The sequence below is a fragment of the Lepus europaeus genome, chromosome 8 (genome assembly GCF_033115175.1).
Source record: "Lepus europaeus isolate LE1 chromosome 8, mLepTim1.pri, whole genome shotgun sequence".
NCBI classification, from domain to species: Eukaryota; Metazoa; Chordata; class Mammalia; order Lagomorpha; family Leporidae; genus Lepus; species Lepus europaeus.
Genome location: NC_084834.1, coordinates 106,000,438 through 106,018,328, shown reverse-complemented (window position 1 = coordinate 106,018,328; position 17,891 = coordinate 106,000,438). Strand labels below are relative to the sequence as shown.

Genomic DNA, 17,891 nt, shown 5'->3' with positions numbered 1-17,891 from the left:
TATACTTGAGCGATCACCTGCTGTCTCCCAGAGGGCATTAGCAGAAAACTCGATGAGAAGCAGAGCAGCCAGGACTCCAGTTGTCGCTCTCATACGGAATGCAGGCAGCCCAAGTGGCAGCTTAGCCCACAGTACCATGATGCCCATCCAGAGAGAACTGGATTTAAACAAATGTCAAGGAGTAGAAATAGAATGCCAATTTGAAGAGTGGCACCCAGGGAAGTGACAGGAATGCACAATATGCAAGGCCCAGTTAAGAAGGGAGAATTTCAGGCCTCAGTCAGGGTACCACCCACAGAGCTAAGAGAGGTCCTGGAGATCTGCTTTGTCCTCTGCGGCCTGCACCTGCAGCTGGCCTCCCCTGGTCAATGACAGATAGCCCAGCCTGGTCTTGATGGTATCACAACTGCATTTTGAACACTCCTTCTGGAAGCAGTGAGGGTGGATGGAGAAGGTTTAAGAGGAAAGGAGAGGGGAGGAGGCTACTGTGTAATCCAGGAGAGAAATTAGGAAAATCTAAAATATAGAGGGGCAATGGGAAGGAGGGGGAAGGAACAGGTGAAAGATTTCTCATGGGATTTGTTTTTAATGCTGTCTTCTGTATTTCTTGCTGGATGCTTTATATTTTTGAAGTGCCGCTATTTGAATATTTCTATTTCAGATACTTTTAGCTAAAAGTGAGGCCTTGGAAGTGGCTTATTTTCATCCTTATTTAGATTACTTTGTAGGAATCACTTCTCTAATACAACCATCTGGGTTCTGAGGTCTTTAAGGAAACCATGAATATTGGGATATAGATTTTACCATCCTTTCAGCTAGTATGTCTGCAGGGTTTAACATAGTAAGATACTGCAGTAGACATGGTGAACCTTGCATGTTGAAACCTGGCAAAGCAAGTGCTTTGTATTTCCTCTTTGGACTTAGTCTCTTAAAAATCTCCCCTAAGTGCCCATTGTCTTTCATCGGTGCTGTTTCTTTAAACTACATCATTTCCAGGATGGATGATGGCAGTGTCCTCATGCCTGTCCCCTGCCTCCAATCTTGACCACTTCCGTGGACCTAGAAATCAAGAATCATGTTTCTAAACAGAAATATGATTCTATCATTTGCTTGCCTAAACCCCCTCAATGACTTCCCAGTGTTCTTTCAAAGCCCTAACAAGACATAAAAGTTCTTACCTTCTCTAGGTTAATATCCTACCTGTCCCATCTTCTCCACTGCCCCAGCTCAACTATATTTACTCAAAATGGCTCATCATTTTGCCGAGATATTTTTCTTGCCTCTTTGGATCTCATCTTCCATCTGGCTATGGCTCACATGTTAGGACTCAAATACTCCCTCCAATGCAAATCATCTCTGATTTGCACTCTCCTGGCACACCCTTGGCACTCTGGGCTCACTTCTACTGTGGTGTTACAGATACCTGTTGTTTTGTCTTGCTCCTCAAGGCAAATACTACACATTATCTGTAATTTTACTTCTAAAGTCTAGCAGAGTTCCATTGAATGGATGAGGGAAGATCAATTCATGTATCTATCAGACATTTATCTAGAGTGTCCACCTCGTAGTGAGCCCTGTGCTAGATGCTAGGGTTTCACTGTTGAACCAAAATGCACATAGTCCTATTCTCATGGAGTTCACGATGGAGAGATGCTGAATTCAAATAATGATTCAAAATATGATATTGCAAGTGTGGTGCTATGAAGGAGAGATGATGATGTGTCCAGGAGGCACACAGTTTTCCCTGAGGCAGTGGCCCTTATGTTGAAATCTAAAACATCAGTAAGAATCAGCTAAATGAGGATGAGTGGAGAGTGTTCCAGGCAGGCAAAGGAACCACTGTGTGTGTTCAGGTCTTAGAGGAAGTAATCTGGTGGGAATGAGTGTGGCTGCAATGACAAAGCTGAGGCTGGAGAAGGAGCTCAGGGAAGACCAGGCACAGCCTGTGGTTCATGTTGGTAACTTACTCAAAAGGCTTCCATAGCTTTGGCAACTCATGACTAGAGCCTAGGGAGATTACTGACTCCATAAACAAGAGTGTCAAATTGTTAAGTCAACAACAGGAGTCACTGTGTACTTACTTCTCATGTGGGATCTGTCCTTAATGTGTTGTCCAATGTGAAGTAATGCTATAACTAGTACTGAAACAGTATTTTTACACTTTGTGTTTCTGTGTGGGTGCAAACCTATGCAATCTTTACTTAATATATACTAAATTGATCTTCTGTATATAAAGATAATTGAAAATGAATCTTGATGTGAATGGAATGGGAGAGGGAGCGGGAGATGGGAGGGGTGCAAGTGGGAGGGAAATTATGGGGGGAGAAAGCCATTGTAATCCATAAACTGTACTTTGGAAATTTATATTTACTAAATAAAAAAAAAAGAAAAGATACTAAAAAAAAAGAATATAGAGAAGTCACAACATGGTTAAAGAGAAGACTTTTGGAAGGAAGTAGATCAAAGAGCATAGGGTAATTATTAATGTGTGTGGTTATTTTATCTCAGCACTTTTATTTATTCTGGTGGTTATGCATAGTTACCATTAAAGTCTACGTAAAGTCCTCATTCCACCCCATTGGTATTATGGGGCCTCCTTTGCTTGTCTTCAAATTTATTTTAGTTGGAACAGATCAAGAAAGCACTGAGGTGGCTTACAGTAATGTGTGTGTCTGACTTTCCTGCAACAGCTCTCCTTTGACCTATTGATATGGCCAGTGTGCACATACATAGGTTATTTTCTTTGGTGACAAAGGTTTGAGGATTTTGCCTATAAATGACTGCATTGGTATCAAAAACATGCACTTGAGTGATTTATTCCAACAAAGGCTTTGAAACCATGTGGTTTCTAGCCTGTGTTCTTGCTCTCCTCCAGCCCCAAATATTTTTCATGTATACCAATTAATACAGTTTTATATTTTTTCATTGCTAATTAAGAGTGCACACTTTCCCATCAGGAGAATGTTTGCACACTATTGTCTTTTTAAAAAATAAACCTTTAGGCCGGCGCCGTGGCTTAACAGGCTAATCCTCAAGTCACCCTTCCATTTGAAACTCTGCATTAGTTTTCCATCATAGTGTACAAACAAATGTTCTGAAAGCTCTCCTTAACATATACAACTATTTATGACACTATGCCATTTGTTTATTTTAAAGATTTATTTATTTATTTGAAAGACAGAGTTACAGAGAGGCAAAAGCAGAGAGAGAGAGAGGTCTTCCATCTGTTGGTTCAATTCCCAGTTAGCTGTAATGGCCAGAGCTGTGCCGATCCAAAGCCAAGAGCCAGGAGCTTCTTCTGGATCTCCTACAAAGGCACAGGGGCCCAAGGACTTGGGCCATCTTGTACTGCCTTCCCAGGCCATAGCGGAGAGCTGGATCAGAAGTGGAGCAGCAGGAACTCAAACCAGCACCCATATGAGATGCTAGCACTTGTAGGTGGCAGCTTTACCCACTAGGCTACAGCGCTGCCCCCGTTTATTTATTTATGTTGTTTATTGTTTTCTTCTTCAGCAGACTGGAAACTCCATGAGGATAGTCATTTTTGTCTGTTTTTTTTTCGCAGCTGTGTCCCCAGCACATAAAAACATTTCTGGCACTAAGTTGGCAGACAATATTTGTTGAGATTACGGTTTTATTATGATAATCAGTTCACTAAAGATGATTGAAAATGTATTTTAGTTACTGCTACCTTTTCTTTCCTTCCCCCTACCTTATTGCCCTCTGGATTCAGACTTGAGCATTCCTCAGATGGACTGCTTTTATGAACATATAATAGTCTATTTGTCTCCCAAGTAGATTTTTGTTCTCAGCCAATCCTGGACTAAGTGAAAACATGCTTTTCTTTCTTGTGTCAGCTCCCCTTGCCTACAATGAGTTCCCAGGGAATAGGATTAGACTCATGTGTGCACGCCAGGAATGAAATCTTGGCATTTCAGTGAGAGGAGAGTGGTGCTCTGATGAACTGTAACAGGAGCTGAATGATAACAGTCACTGGGTTCCTAGTATAAATCACATTTTAAAAGGCAACCTCTCCCTTCCTTTGGATTGGTCATATTCTGGCACTTGGTGCTGCTGCCTCCATGCTGTGCAAATGGACTCCTCATTTTCTCAGGCTCCATAGGAATATAAAGCATTTGATTTCTTCATAAAATAAGAGCAGAGAAATAGAGCCAGAGAATAACACTGTGGACACATTTAATGATATTTATTTAGTGAGTAAAAGAGCTAGACCTTTTGTTACCTTGTCTCCTCTTCCTGTCAGTAAATGTTATTGTGACTACTGGGTCATGTTTGAAGTCAGCCTACTCTGATTAAGTTTAATCACCTTAATGATGATGGGTAGTAGATTGCTAAACAGTTACTTTTATATACCATGAAAAACGAGAAGCAGTTTACATACCTTCTCAGGACTGCTGCTGGATCTTTAGTCCACAGATACTGCACAGCATCCTCACGAACAGCACCCTGCTAAACACTGCAAGCAGAGAAGGCAGAGCTCTTGCTTTTAAGGTGCCTACCATATGTTACCATTAACAATCAATAAGGCTCCTGCTATTATCATTATTTATTGAGCTCCTACTGTGTAGCAACTGCTACCATTTAAGTTACAACAAGATGTTCTGCCTGTTACTTCATTGCCTACTCTCAGTAACTTCAAAGTAGTTAACTTCAATGTCTCTATTGTCCTGATTACAAAACTGAATGCAGAGAGGATAATTAACAATGAACAAGTAATAAGTGAGCCTATGCATTAAATCTAAGTGAAATAGTTATTCAGAGTCATAGGATAGGAGATGTCTATTATAGCAACTATAGAAGATTTAGTTACTAGGGGGACTAAAGTGAAGAGGATGAAACCCCTTCCATCAAGGAGCTTAACCCTTTAGTAGATATTTTGATCAAGCAAAGTGAGTCCATTTCTTTTGATGATTTTCCCATGTGGAAATATGACTACCTAGCAAACATGAGTATTTTGATTGTGTTTTCTCTTTCTGCAGAAAGGAGCTGGGTATCACCTCGATCTCTTTTGGGTGGCCATCCTCATGGTGGTATGCTCCTTCATGGCTCTCCCATGGTACGTGGCAGCCACCGTCATCTCCATTGCTCACATCGACAGCTTGAAGATGGAGACAGAGACGTCTGCGCCTGGAGAACAACCGAAATTTCTAGGAGTAAGGTGTGTTAGAGCAAAGCACATTGTGCACATAGCTAGGTGTCAATCATAAGGAAACAGACAGAGTTTGAGGAGAGAGAGCTGATGATGATTGCTTTAGTCTTATGTTTGCAGACTATGTTTTCATCAGAAAATGTTTTCAATAATTTTCTTAGTTCAGTTCTTATGATAATATAAATTTTCCTTGATTAACAATAGGCTAAATGATGCAACATAAAAATGCAAGCAGGTGATTCATTTTCTTCAATGCACAGGTGATTTGGGCTCTGCAGTACTTATTCTATCACAATCATATATCATGGTCCCCGAACTGTTGAGTCTGCATAAAAATTTTTAAGATTCTACAGAAGGGAAAGGAATTACTGTTTTCTAGCTCATTTTCTGTCCCTAAAAGCATTGAGAATTTCTGACCTCCAGGGTTAAATTTACATGGCCACCGATGACAATAGCAGAGGACCCTTATATTGATGGAGTACTTTCTGCAGCTGACTGCTCCTAAGCGCATGGGCTGCAGAGCTCATGGGATAGAATCCCGATTGCCATGCCATACCAGTGTGGGATTCTTTCCTAGGGGTGGGGGAGCTTTGTTGGATGGGAATCATATTTGTCAAAAGTACTCTTGTTGTTGTAGACTTGGAAATTAGATTGATGTGATTTATCGCGCCCATGAAGTTTCCCTGAGCTGGTTGTCAATGAGGAAGTGGGACAATGTAATATCTGTCTCCTGTGTAAGAAGGTACAATTACACACAGGACAAGTTGTTTAAAAAATAAGGGCTTCAAAGAGGCCAGTAACTGATGAACCAAAAGCAATTAGTTTTTCCTTCTTAGTTCTAAAGGGAGCAAAAGATTTAATAAGATCACTTTTTTCTTAATGAATTTCATCATAGTTTGCAGTAGCTTTAAGATTTTTAAATAGTTATTTTTAATTTACATGCTGTCCTTGAAATATTAATTACAGGTTATGAACACCTTTGCTGTTTTAGGCAAACACTGATTCAGTCAATATGTGATCTTTTTCGTTTTGTTTTGATTTTTATGAAGGTAAAAAAACGAGAGCATGTTGATGAGAACAAGAGGTAGATTGGTAATCTTTTGATTTGGTTTCAGGGAACAAAGAGTCACTGGAACCCTTGTGTTTATTCTGACTGGTCTGTCAGTCTTTATGGCTCCCATCTTGAAGGTAAATATGAGAAACACTTGCCTCTTCCTCCATCTCAGAACAGTGACAGATAAGTGGATGTGTGAAGGGTGCAATTCCTTGCAAGGTTCTCCTCAGTTTAAGAACACACGGCGGCAGGGGTCAGGTAGACAGAGGACTTCAAAACAGTTTTATCTCGAATTTCCTCTCACCTCTTCACCCCTTCCCTTATTATTTTTTGCAGTTACTTGGCTAAACCGTAGGAATTTACCAATTTCCAACTAGGAGAACAAGCTTCATACAGTTAAATCTGAAGGGTTCCTCAACACACACACACACACACACATTTTTATTCTTTTTCTCCTTTTATACATCCTTCCCTCCCATTGCCTCCAATTACTTAGCTATGTCTTATCTCCCTACCTCCATTAGGCTCCTGGAGAACACAAGTGATTTAAAGTGATCATGTTCAGATTTTTCTTCTGTTTTTAATTATTTCTGTGTTCCTATTTTCTTTGGACCAAAAAACCTAGTAGTCTGCAAAGGAGGATTAGAGTAAAATCACTGACTTATAATTAGAAAACTTTAGAAGTGAACTTTTGAAGAAGAAAAATTATGTGGTGGATGATTTAAGAAGTTCGGAGTCAGTATATAGGTTTGAATGGTAAGGTAGAGATCTTTGTCAATGGATAACTATAGACTAGATGTAAACACTCGTTTAGAAGCAGAAATAGAACTAAAGGGGAAAAGGTCAGTACACACTGGGACTTCAAAAAGTTCATGGAAAATGTGTATCATGAAAAACCTGTGCATGGATTTCAAATCCTTTTCACACCAATATAAACATCTTTTAATTCTATTTTTCCATGAAAATTTTGAAGTCTCCTTGTATAACTGTTCATGAAGCTTCCCATTTGCTTTTGTGATATATTTTCTTTTTTCTGTTATATAAACAATGCTAGCCAATAACTGATGATTTCTATCTTATGCTTTGTAATGTAGTAAAAAACTATAGACCTAATGACAGTAAACAGCCGCTCTTAGCACTATTCTTCCAAATTGTTCTTTGAAAATTTTCATGGCAGAGTTCTGATTTTCAAAGTTTTGAAGACGCCCATTTGCTTACACAGCAGAGCAGTATCCTTTCTTAAAGGGCTCAAGCAGTATAGAAGTGCAGAGAATGAAAAGCAGAAGCCCTCCCTTTCTCTCAGATGGGCAAATTTTATATCCACTGCCATTAAGATGAATTTGTGGAAAGTGGAACTGCAATATCTTAAGCTGTGGGTAAGATCGCCTTTGCCTTCAGTGTGATCAGACTAGTGCATATGTTATGCATAGAGTACTTGATAAACAGTTAAAATACTTAATTATTCATCCTTTGTCCTTGGTTTCCATGATGTCTGCTCACTGGATTCATTGATTTCTGACTGGGCTCATGAAGGGAGATTCATCTCATGTGACACATGAAGAATTAAGATTAAGGAGAGGATCTTAACCGAGTACAGAGCCGTATTCTGCAGGGACAGAGGGAAGTCTGTTGTCCCTTCTGCCGGTGCAGCGCGAGTACGGGGTAGGCTTGACGGTGCAGTGAGTTTCACAGTGTCGAATCCACTGCAAAAATGCTTCATGTGCCTCCAGCCCCTTAGAGACACCAGCACGTCGGCTGTGGGAGATGTCTCATGGCGGCTTCGCCTCACAGGCAAAGGGAACTCATCTGGAGAGAGAAGTTTTAGGGAACTCATTGCAGCCTTCACTGTTGGGGGGCTGGGACAGATCCAAGTCTCCCACCCCCAGGGTTCACTAAGCTGAGCTCACACAGTGCAACAGCAAGCTTGATGGGGTCTCTGTGGACTTAGTCACTATTGAGGCAGGAAAAGAAGCCTTTTCTTCAGTGCGCATGGACTCATCACACCCCCCTGTTTTTCTGTTAGTGTTTGTTATTTATTTTCATTAATCCAATATCAAATCATAATTTAAGAGTACTAATCCAAAAAAGCCAGATTTGTTTAAAAGTTGTGTATGTGTGTGTGTGTTACAACAAATTGGCTTTAATGCTGGAGGATCTGTCAGTTGTGTAATCAAGTATGATTCCAAAGGGATACAGAGAACAGATACTGTATAAATTGCTATTTTTAGGAAGAAACACAAGACCTAGCTTTTTTTTTTTTTTTTTTTTTTTTTTTTTTTTTTTTTGACAGGCAGAGTTAGTGAGAGAGAGAGACAGAGAGAAAGGTCTTCCTTTGCCGTTGGTTCATCCCCCAAATGGCTGCTACGGCCGATGCACTGCGCCAATCCAAAGCCAGCAGCCAGGTGCTTCCTCCTGGTCTCCCATGTGGGTGCAGGGCCCAAGCACTTGGGCCATCCTCCACTGCCTTCCCGGGCCACAGCAGAGAGCTGGACAGGAAGAGGAGCAACCGGGACAGAATCCGGCGCCCCACTGGGACTAGAACCTGGGGTTCCGGTGCCACATCTATTTCTGCTTTCTCACCCTGCACCCAAATATGGTTGCAGAGGAGTTAAAGCTGAAAGCCCTCTTATTCTTTCCAGTGACTGTTTTCTGTTCCTGATATGCAAAGCACCTTAAAATCCCCAGGAACAGATTGGAAGTCAGAGTAAGGTGATAGAAAGATCCAAGGGATTGGTGAGCAGGAGCTGGCTTTTTCTTTGCCCTTTCCTAGGTCCTGGTGGGCTTTCACTCACCTTTCTTCAGCTGCCAGTCTCCACGATTGTGCCTGTTTCCACCTGGCAACTTCGGGTTAACCCACAGAGTTATTGTCAGAGCAGTGAAACAGGTGTTGTCAGCAGCTATGGATGCTAAGCAAGGTTTTGCCCAACACGTGTAAAGTGAAATTGCTTTGTTAACATGGTCTCCAAGACATCGTGGAAAACCTAACACAAACAGCAAGAATAAAATGATCAAGCATTGGCAACTGAGATTTCTGACTTCAATAGGTTAGGCTGTGCCTTCCATTCAGGATTCATATCTCCTGATAAAGTCAGCTAATTTCAGGTCACTGCAGTTTCTTAGCATGGCAATTTGCTAAGTTATGCATGTTCTTCCCAGATCCCTGGTTAGCTCATTTGTAAAGTCAACACAGGAAGGAGCAGACGTTGAGGGTACAGTTTAACCAAAACCTAAGTTATGACTAAGTAAAACTCATGGTTAATCATTAACCTCAGAATTCACATAGAAAAAATGGTATCAGGGATTAGTTCAGAGGAGGGAACCATTTTCCAACCCCTGTGCCCGTGTGTTTAAAGAAACAGGTGTCAACTACAGAGAATGGTTTCACTTAGGAGTCTGGCTTTGAAAGGCAGATCAAATGAAGGCAATCAAGAGAAATGTGTGACTTTGACTTTAGAAAACTTTCCCTGCCCAAGTGCTGATACCTCTTACAAGTTTAATGCTTTCAGATGATCCTAGTAATCTTCTCTCTTGCATTAATCAGAGTAGGTAGTTGTCCCCTTGTCTACTTAGGCAAGCTTACTTTGAACATGAACTGTATGACCTTTGTTTTGATCTCTCTGCTGAAATCTGTCTTTTATGTGGAGGAATGTAAGGAATTATAGTGTACAAGCTTTGAGTTCACGAGGATACCCCTTGACCCTCGTCAGCTACAGTCACACATGCTTCAAAGCACTGAGTCTCACCACTGATTCAGTTCAAAATTGCTGGGAAGCCAGAGCAACTGGCTTCCCAGGCTGGCTGAATGCACACTGCAGTGTTTCAGCAGCGGAAACCTTGCCTGTTATGATAGCATTCTGTGTAGGGAAATTAGGGGAGACTTAAGAGGAGGGAAAAAAAAGATGAAAGACAGTGCCTTGAACTTACTTTTTCCCATTTTTTTTTTTCCTGGCAAGTCTAAAGAAATAAACACCAAGTTAAGTTCACTGCTGCTTCTGTTGCCTTTGCTTGAATTAGTTTATCTTTAACATGAGGAGTGGCCAAAGAGTATCTTTCAGATTTGCTTAGTGTTCTGAAATGTGGAGGGTAGCATTTAATTAGTATTGGGCAAGTATGATTGAGCTTCTGCCATATGCCTTGTGCTCCACTGAGTGACAGGGAAACAGCAAAATGATGGTGGTGATGATGGTTGATTGGTGCTGCCATTTGTTGAGGTTGGCATTGGATTAAGGTCTCAGCTCTGATGTTTAAAATTTAGTCCTCTAGTGACACCTGCAAAAAGGTGCTAATAATAATTTCACAGAAAAGAAATTATGATTAAGTTGCCAGGCCACACAAAATATTTTGGTGTTAAATTTAGGAACCAATATTTGAACTCTTAAGAATACCGGTAAGGAATCCAACCTCATAAGCCCCGCAATATTCCACTCTATAAAGCCCAGTCCTTGCCTGCTGAGAACTGAACCCATTCATTTCTCACGAGATGGTCTCCAGCTTCTTTGATCCACTTCCTATCTTCTCTTATGTGGACAGAAATGTGGCCTTTCATCAAGCTTCTCATCAGACCTCAGTCTCATTTCTTCTGAGAATAAGTTCCAAACTGCAAATCAACAGCTTTCTTAAATGCTTCCATGTTTAAGGCTCAAGAGCGTATTAGGTTAATAACATGACTCTGAAGACATTTGTGAGAGCTGAAAAGGCAATATGGTAGAGCTTGAATGAAACCGGGGCTTCGAGACTGACCTTCACAGCCATCTTTATGGCTGGGATCTCTGCCATGCCATGCCCCAACCATTAAGGTCCCCAGGAGTGTTGTGCTTAGAAGACAACTCTACTTGTCCATCAAGGTCCTCATGATAATGATGGAATTAATATCACACCTATCATTTACTGAGTATATGTTATTAGCTAGGCTCTGGATGGAATGTTTTGTCCTATATAATCTTGATCATAGCCACTTTCTTGATGAGAATACTGAGGATAAGAAAATAATTTTTTCAGGGTTATATTCCCAGTAGAGTCAGAATTTTAAACCAGGTCTCCATGGCTTCTGTGTCCATGCTCTTTCTGAGTTTTATACACACACGCACACATATGTGCACACACAAAACCCTGAGCATTATTCCACAAGGAGGTCTCACTCCTTTGTTGGATGACTATCTACCCTGATTATTGCATTTATCCCTTTCACATGTTCACATCTGAGAGTATTCTAACGCTTTGTGTGAATCAAAGGGAGGTATAACTGAATAAGAACAGAAATATGTTTGGCAGAATTTGAAACTTTTTTGACATGATCTAAAGATGTTAGTTCTTACTTTGATTTCATCTTAATTTTATTATTCTATCTGGTTGCAGGATAAATTTACTGATTTTTTTCATTTTTAATGTTTATTAAATGTAATACTGATTTATAATTATGATTTTTGGTTTACCTATTCAATATATAATTTTCTTTGCATAATTTTATCATTTGACTAGTCTTAGTATTCCTGTAAACCTGACATTCCTTGTGTTTGTTTTTAATGATTTATTTATTTATTTGAAAGGCAGAGTTACAGAGAGGCAGAGGCAGAGAGAAAGAGAGAGAGAGAGATCTTCCATTCGATGGTTTACTCCCCAAATGCCAAAATGGCGGGAGCTGGAGCTTCTTGGTCTTCCATGCAGGTGCAGGGGCCCAAGGACTTGGGCCATCTTCCACTGCTTTCCCAGGCAGTAGGCAGAGAGCTGGATCAGAAGTGGAGCAGCAGAGACTCAAACCGGTGCCCATATGGATGCTGGCACTGCAGGGGGTGGCTTTACCTGCTAATCCAAGGCGCTGGCCCCACACCTTGTGTTTTTTTATGTTTTAATTTGTCTTTGTGAATTGTCTAACTATTATGCATATTGTGCTGATTTAACTGAGGATGGGGTCCACCTTTTTAAAACTCATTCTTCTTTCCCACCTGTGAGAAATTTTCTTTGTGATGAGTTTTTAAGGATTGGCCTTGTGACATCAATTATGAGCCAAATCCAATTAAAATAATCCTCAATAATTACCAAGTGTCACTAAGATTTTTGGAAGATTTTTATTGAAATGTTGTACTATTATAAAGAAAATTGCTAATTTAATAAGATACTTGAATCACATTGAAGTTGACCAAATATCAACTTAGTAGATTTATTTTTTCATTGTTTCCTTTCTAGCAATGAATAATTCTTTTAGAACATTTTCATATCTAAAGCTGTTTTCCTGTGCACACTCCAGGCCGTTGTACAGTAGTCTCAGTGATATCCATAATCATAAATGCATAGAGAGCAGATCTGAGCAGCAGAACACAGCTTTCCTTAACTTTGACCGTAGGACCCCAAAGTCAGCCAAGGATGAGGACAAGCCTAGGAATAGGCTCTTTATATTTCTTTCTTTCAGGTTAAAAAATGCTTTACTCAGATTAAAAAGTAACTACTGCAAGAGGTCTAACTAGTTTTCCACAAATGAGCTACGCCTCTTTTCCCCCTTTCTGCCTGCCTTTCTTTGCCCTCCAGTTAGAAATGAATGACAAGGAAGAAATCATCCTATATTAAGGAAAAATGAAAGGTATTTGAAAAATAAATGAGTCAAAGCTATCACATGGTCCCTTTGTTAGCTTATTTTTCACCTAAGTTCATAGGAGGAATTGTAAGGAAACATGCACATCTTGAATAAAAAGCCTGAGTCAGAACTCCAGTGTCTTGAATGTGATGTGCTCACCTCTTTGTGGTGACTGTTGGGTATTACAGCATGCTTGCTTCCCCGCCTGCAACTCTGGCTCTCTGACCCCCTTCACCAATCTCTGTTACTTTGCTTTTTCTGAACTTCACTGAAATTGTTAGTCTTTTCTAAGAGAAGCACTCAATGTTTTATATGTAGAAGTAGACTTATTCCAAATTTTTATGATTTCCATGGCTAACAGATAACAATTGGAGATATTTGTGACACACTTTGGAGTTTACTTATCCTCTAATAGTGGCCAAAAGGGCTTAGATACATCTGTACATCTTAGGCTGCACTGAAAACATGTGGGTAATTCTTCAAATATTACCCTAAAGCCATACTGTGTTTTCAGTTCACAATAGCCTCTTTTGTGTAGATTTGGTAAGATTGGCCTTACTTGAGTTGAGGTTTTAGTTTTTTATCTTTGAAAAATCCTGAAGTTACTTGAACTCCTTTTCACCATCCAGGGTTGACAACCTTTGTTGTCCAGACAGAAGATTTCCCAGAAACAGGATTATATTGTATTTCTTGTTTCCTCATGACTAGTTGGGTTTTAAACATCTAGGAATAGGTCCACTTACAGACATATTGGAACTTCTTATTGTCTAAACACTTGGCTTAATGTAAACTCTTTTTTTTTTGATTAATGCATGGGAGTGTATTAATTTATTTTTACAGATGTGTAGCAAACTCCTGAGTATAACATTACTTCCAGATGCTCCATACTATTTTCAAGCAGTGTTGCCATTAGTTCATGCTGTTAATACTCCTGAGATGAAAGGGGAGGTAGTTTGATGGTTGTTTTAGGGAAAGAGGCATTTGTATAGCAAGCTGATATATCATTCAGCAGAAATTAATAAGGGAAAATCAAGAAAAAGTTATGAAAGGAATTTGATATTAAGAGTGAGACACCCTTCACCTCTGTACCTCAGAGCCCACACAGCATCTGGTTTACATAGTCATTCCTTTTAAGGGTAAAGGGAAACAGAAAATTTCCTTCCTGAATTAAAAAAAAAAATTATGATTAAAGACTGTGTGCTCATGTAAAAAACAGGCATCAAGTGAAATGGCAAATACCCTCCACAATCCTTCATTTATTTCTGGTACAAAGAGTTTGGAAGTTTATCCAGTGACCAGCAAAGCACGCTAACTAGAGATCAATGGTGGTTACAACGTGTAGTGTCGTTTAGTGCCAGATGTAGCCTCTGTGTATATGCATCTGCATTACTGGTTGCATTATTGTTGTTTGTAATCCATGTCCTTTTTTATTCTTCCTAGTTTATCCCCATGCCTGTACTCTATGGTGTGTTCCTGTATATGGGGGTGGCATCTCTTAATGGTGTGCAGGTAAGGTCTCCAAAGTGATGTAAGTGGTAATGAGAATAGTCTAGTAACATATCTTCCAAGACAAATGCTACTAATCAGTTGCGGGGTTCTTAAAATTTTTTTCTGGCTGGTGCCGCGGCTCAATAGGCTAATCCTCCGCCTTGCGGCACCAGCACACCGGGTTCTAGTCCCAGTTGCTCCTCTTCCAGGCCAGCTCTCTGCTATGGCCCGGGAAGGCAGTGGAGGATGGCCCAAGTGCTTGGGCCCTGTACCCACATGGGAGACCAGGAGGGGCACCTGGCTCCTGCCTTCGGATCAGTGCAGTGCACCAGCTGCAGTGCGCTGGCTGCGGCGGCCATTGGAGGGTGAACCAACGGCAAAAGAAAGACCTTTCTCTCTGTCTCTCTCTCTCTCACTGTCCACTCTGCCTGTCAAAAATTTAAAAAAAATAAATAAATAATTTTTTTTCTATTTCCTTTAGTTTTGATTCAATTTTGTTTTCTTTTTGGTTTTTATTTTAATTTTTAATTAGTTTTAACAGATTCAATATGTTTTGTAGATACAATTTTCGAAAAATATTTTTTAATTTTTGAGAAATTGGTAACATTAGTAACAGGACATGCATACTTTTCAGAATATTTATTTATTTATTTGAAAGGCAGAGTTACAGAGAGAGCAAAAAAGAGAAAAGAGAAAAAAAAAGAGGAAAAAAAAAAGAGAAAGAGAGAGGGAGATCATCCATTTGCTGGTTCACTCCTCAAATGGCTGCAATGGCCAGAGCTGGGCCAGAGGGAAGCCAGAAGCCAAGAGCTTCTTCTGGGTCTCTCATGTGGGCGCAAGGGTCCAAGCACCTGGGCCATCTTCTACTGCTTCCCCAGGTGCATTGGCAGGGAGCTGTACCGGCAATGGAGGAGCCAGGACTCCAACTGGCACCCATGTGGGATGCTGGCTTGCATGCCGTGGCTTTACTCGCTAAGCCACAGCTCCGGCCCCTATAGATACAGTTCTCAGAACAAATGCTATCCCCTGCCTCCCTCCCTCCCAGTCTCCCTCCTGTGCTCTTTCTTCTTTCTTTCTCTCTTCTCTCTTTTTTTTTCTTCAGTTTTTGAGGTAGCATATTTTAAAATTACAATATCGTAAAAGGCTTAATACAAAGTCAGTTGGTGTTAGCAAATGTTCTCATACATACCCATTCTAGAAAGTAGGTGGTCAAAAATCATTTGACCATGAAAGTAAGAGAGCTGTAATCCTATAAAATTTTCTTTTTCTTCTTCCCACTCCCTGCCCCCAACTCTGTCTCTGTCTCTTTTCTTTTTGCCTTAATAAGGACAGTTAACCCTCTCCAGTCTTCTGCAGATAGCATCAGGCAACATTTATTCCTCTGCCTTAGCTCAAATGACGGACAGGCTATTCTTAGTTGATTTGTGTTTCACATGGCTGACATCATTAATCAAAAGTTCTACACCAATAAAAGAGTAAAGTTAATGTGGTTTACATGCTGCTTTTGTCAAAAACTTCAGCTCTTCACAATTTTGGTAAAAATTGAACCCTGTTTAAAAAAATTATTAGGGAAAACTTTGTAAGCCATTCTGTCTTTCAGCTGAGGTTTAATTTAATCAACACCAGGAAACTGGAAGTACTTCTGCTGCTTTCTGGCACCTTCTTAATTGTAGCCTTATTTAGCACTTAGTAATGTTTTAATGGGAAAAGACTGCATGTTCTGTGAACATCATAAGAATTTATTTGAGCCCCTTCAAAATAGTCCTTGCTTCATTTTATTGCATTTAGATTAATTCTCTTTTAGAGTCAGATAGAGCTGGGCTAGTGGCCAGATCCCCCAAAAGAGAAAAGGCTACTTTCTGTTCCTCTATTAAGGGTCATTGAATAGAACTGTTCATGATTTGATATTTGTTACAAAACCCAAGGTGATTCTCCATGGACTGGAATAGACGAATGTGAAAATGAATTTACTTGTGATCATGAAATTTGTAAAATCATTTTACTTTTTATCCTGTCATGGCAGATGTTACCTATTCTACTAAATGGAAACATTCGAAACTAATCTGACACCAAACAAATAGTTCTTATTTTTGTTTGCCTTTAGTGAACCAATTGAGATCAAAAGTTTGATTTTGTATGTGTAGGGAGCTTTATAGATGGTTGGAACTCAGGATATGTTTGTTAAAAGAAGAATGAAAACCAACCACATAATAATGATGGGGAAACAACTCTGCTGGAGGGACAGCAAGTGGATTTCCTAAATTCTGCAGTGCTGTCATCCCTAAGGCTTTTTCTCTTTTCCTTCTTTTGCTCTTGACTCTTCCACTTTTAGATGTTTTTGGCAAGATTTGCTTTACCAGGAAGTTCTGTAACTCATTCTTTATAAGTGAAAGCCCCAGACCAACAGTCAAAACTAGCTGTAGAGGGAGAAAGAAAACTCTTTAAATAGGAAATGGCCTCAGAGATGATTGTCTGTAATCCTTTAATTATAATATCTCACACTTCTTTCTCTCCAGAAAGAACATAGAGCTACTTTTTCAGCGTTCTTATCACATAACTCTTCAATTCAGCAGCTACTTACTGAGCATCTTTGAGTGAGAGACACTGTGACAGGTTATGAAATATCATCTCATTCATCAACATCATCAGTATCAACTCAGCAGTTGTTCTGTGAAGCATAGCACCTGTCACACGGATGCTCAATACTCATTTTAGTACCTGTTTATACATGACCATGTGAGAGCCTCTCTTAGATGAAAAAGTCTAGTTGTTTACACCTTCAAGCTCATTGTAATGTTCATGTAACTTTTCTATGAACGGGAATAATACATTGCTGAATGTCCTAGCCAAGTTTCCACCACAGATAAATAATTAGCAATTTATTAAAATATCAGTGCATTCACATTTTAAAGTTGGATATTGGCCTCACATCCTTAAAACATCCTGAAATGTGTGTTATGCACATTTCCATCTCCTCCTCTTTAGGGTAAGCCAACGAAAGCAGAGTAGGCTAGAGGAATTAGACATCTCTCTTCAATGTATCATCCCTAAAATGCACAAGATGCTGTCTTCCAACACTCATATAGTCAAAATAGAAACCAGGAGATGGGCATCTGGAATTTGTTTTGCATCATGGTTTTTTCTTTGATGGCTAGTTTATCTCAGATCTCTGCCTAACTTTTCTGTGAAATATTAATGAAAATTAGAAGACTTGCACAAGAAGACTTACTCTGCTAGACTAAATTTAAATTACTGTACTCTCTGACAAGTGCCTTTGAGTGGAAACTGCGGGCCTAACTTATATACTGAAGCTCATTTGGGGTTAGTTAGGTATGGTGGGGACGACTGTGTGCACCAGTTCTTGAAGTAATGCAGTTGGGTCCTCTTCCCCTTTCCTTTCTAGTTCATGGATCGTTTGAAGCTGCTTCTCATGCCCCTGAAACATCAGCCTGACTTTATCTACCTGCGTCACGTGCCCCTGCGCAGAGTCCACCTGTTCACTTTCCTGCAGGTGTTGTGTCTGGCCCTACTCTGGATCCTCAAGTCGACTGTTGCTGCTATCATTTTCCCAGTCATGGTAGGAATTCCTTTAAGTGAACCTACCTATGAGT

General features: G+C 40.0%; 1 protein-coding gene across 2 annotated transcripts in view; it reads left to right on the top strand.

Annotated features, from left to right (window-relative positions):
- SLC4A4 (solute carrier family 4 member 4) overlaps positions 1 to 17,891 on the top strand; it is a 380,068-nt gene that overhangs the window by 346,915 nt on the left and 15,262 nt on the right. For both annotated transcript variants that reach the window (XM_062198724.1, XM_062198725.1), the window contains 4 exons: positions 5,001 to 5,179; positions 6,286 to 6,358; positions 14,233 to 14,301; positions 17,684 to 17,857. In XM_062198724.1, coding sequence (XP_062054708.1) covers positions 5,001 to 5,179; positions 6,286 to 6,358; positions 14,233 to 14,301; positions 17,684 to 17,857 — 495 coding nt within the window. The remainder of the gene's footprint in view (positions 1 to 5,000; positions 5,180 to 6,285; positions 6,359 to 14,232; positions 14,302 to 17,683; positions 17,858 to 17,891) is intronic.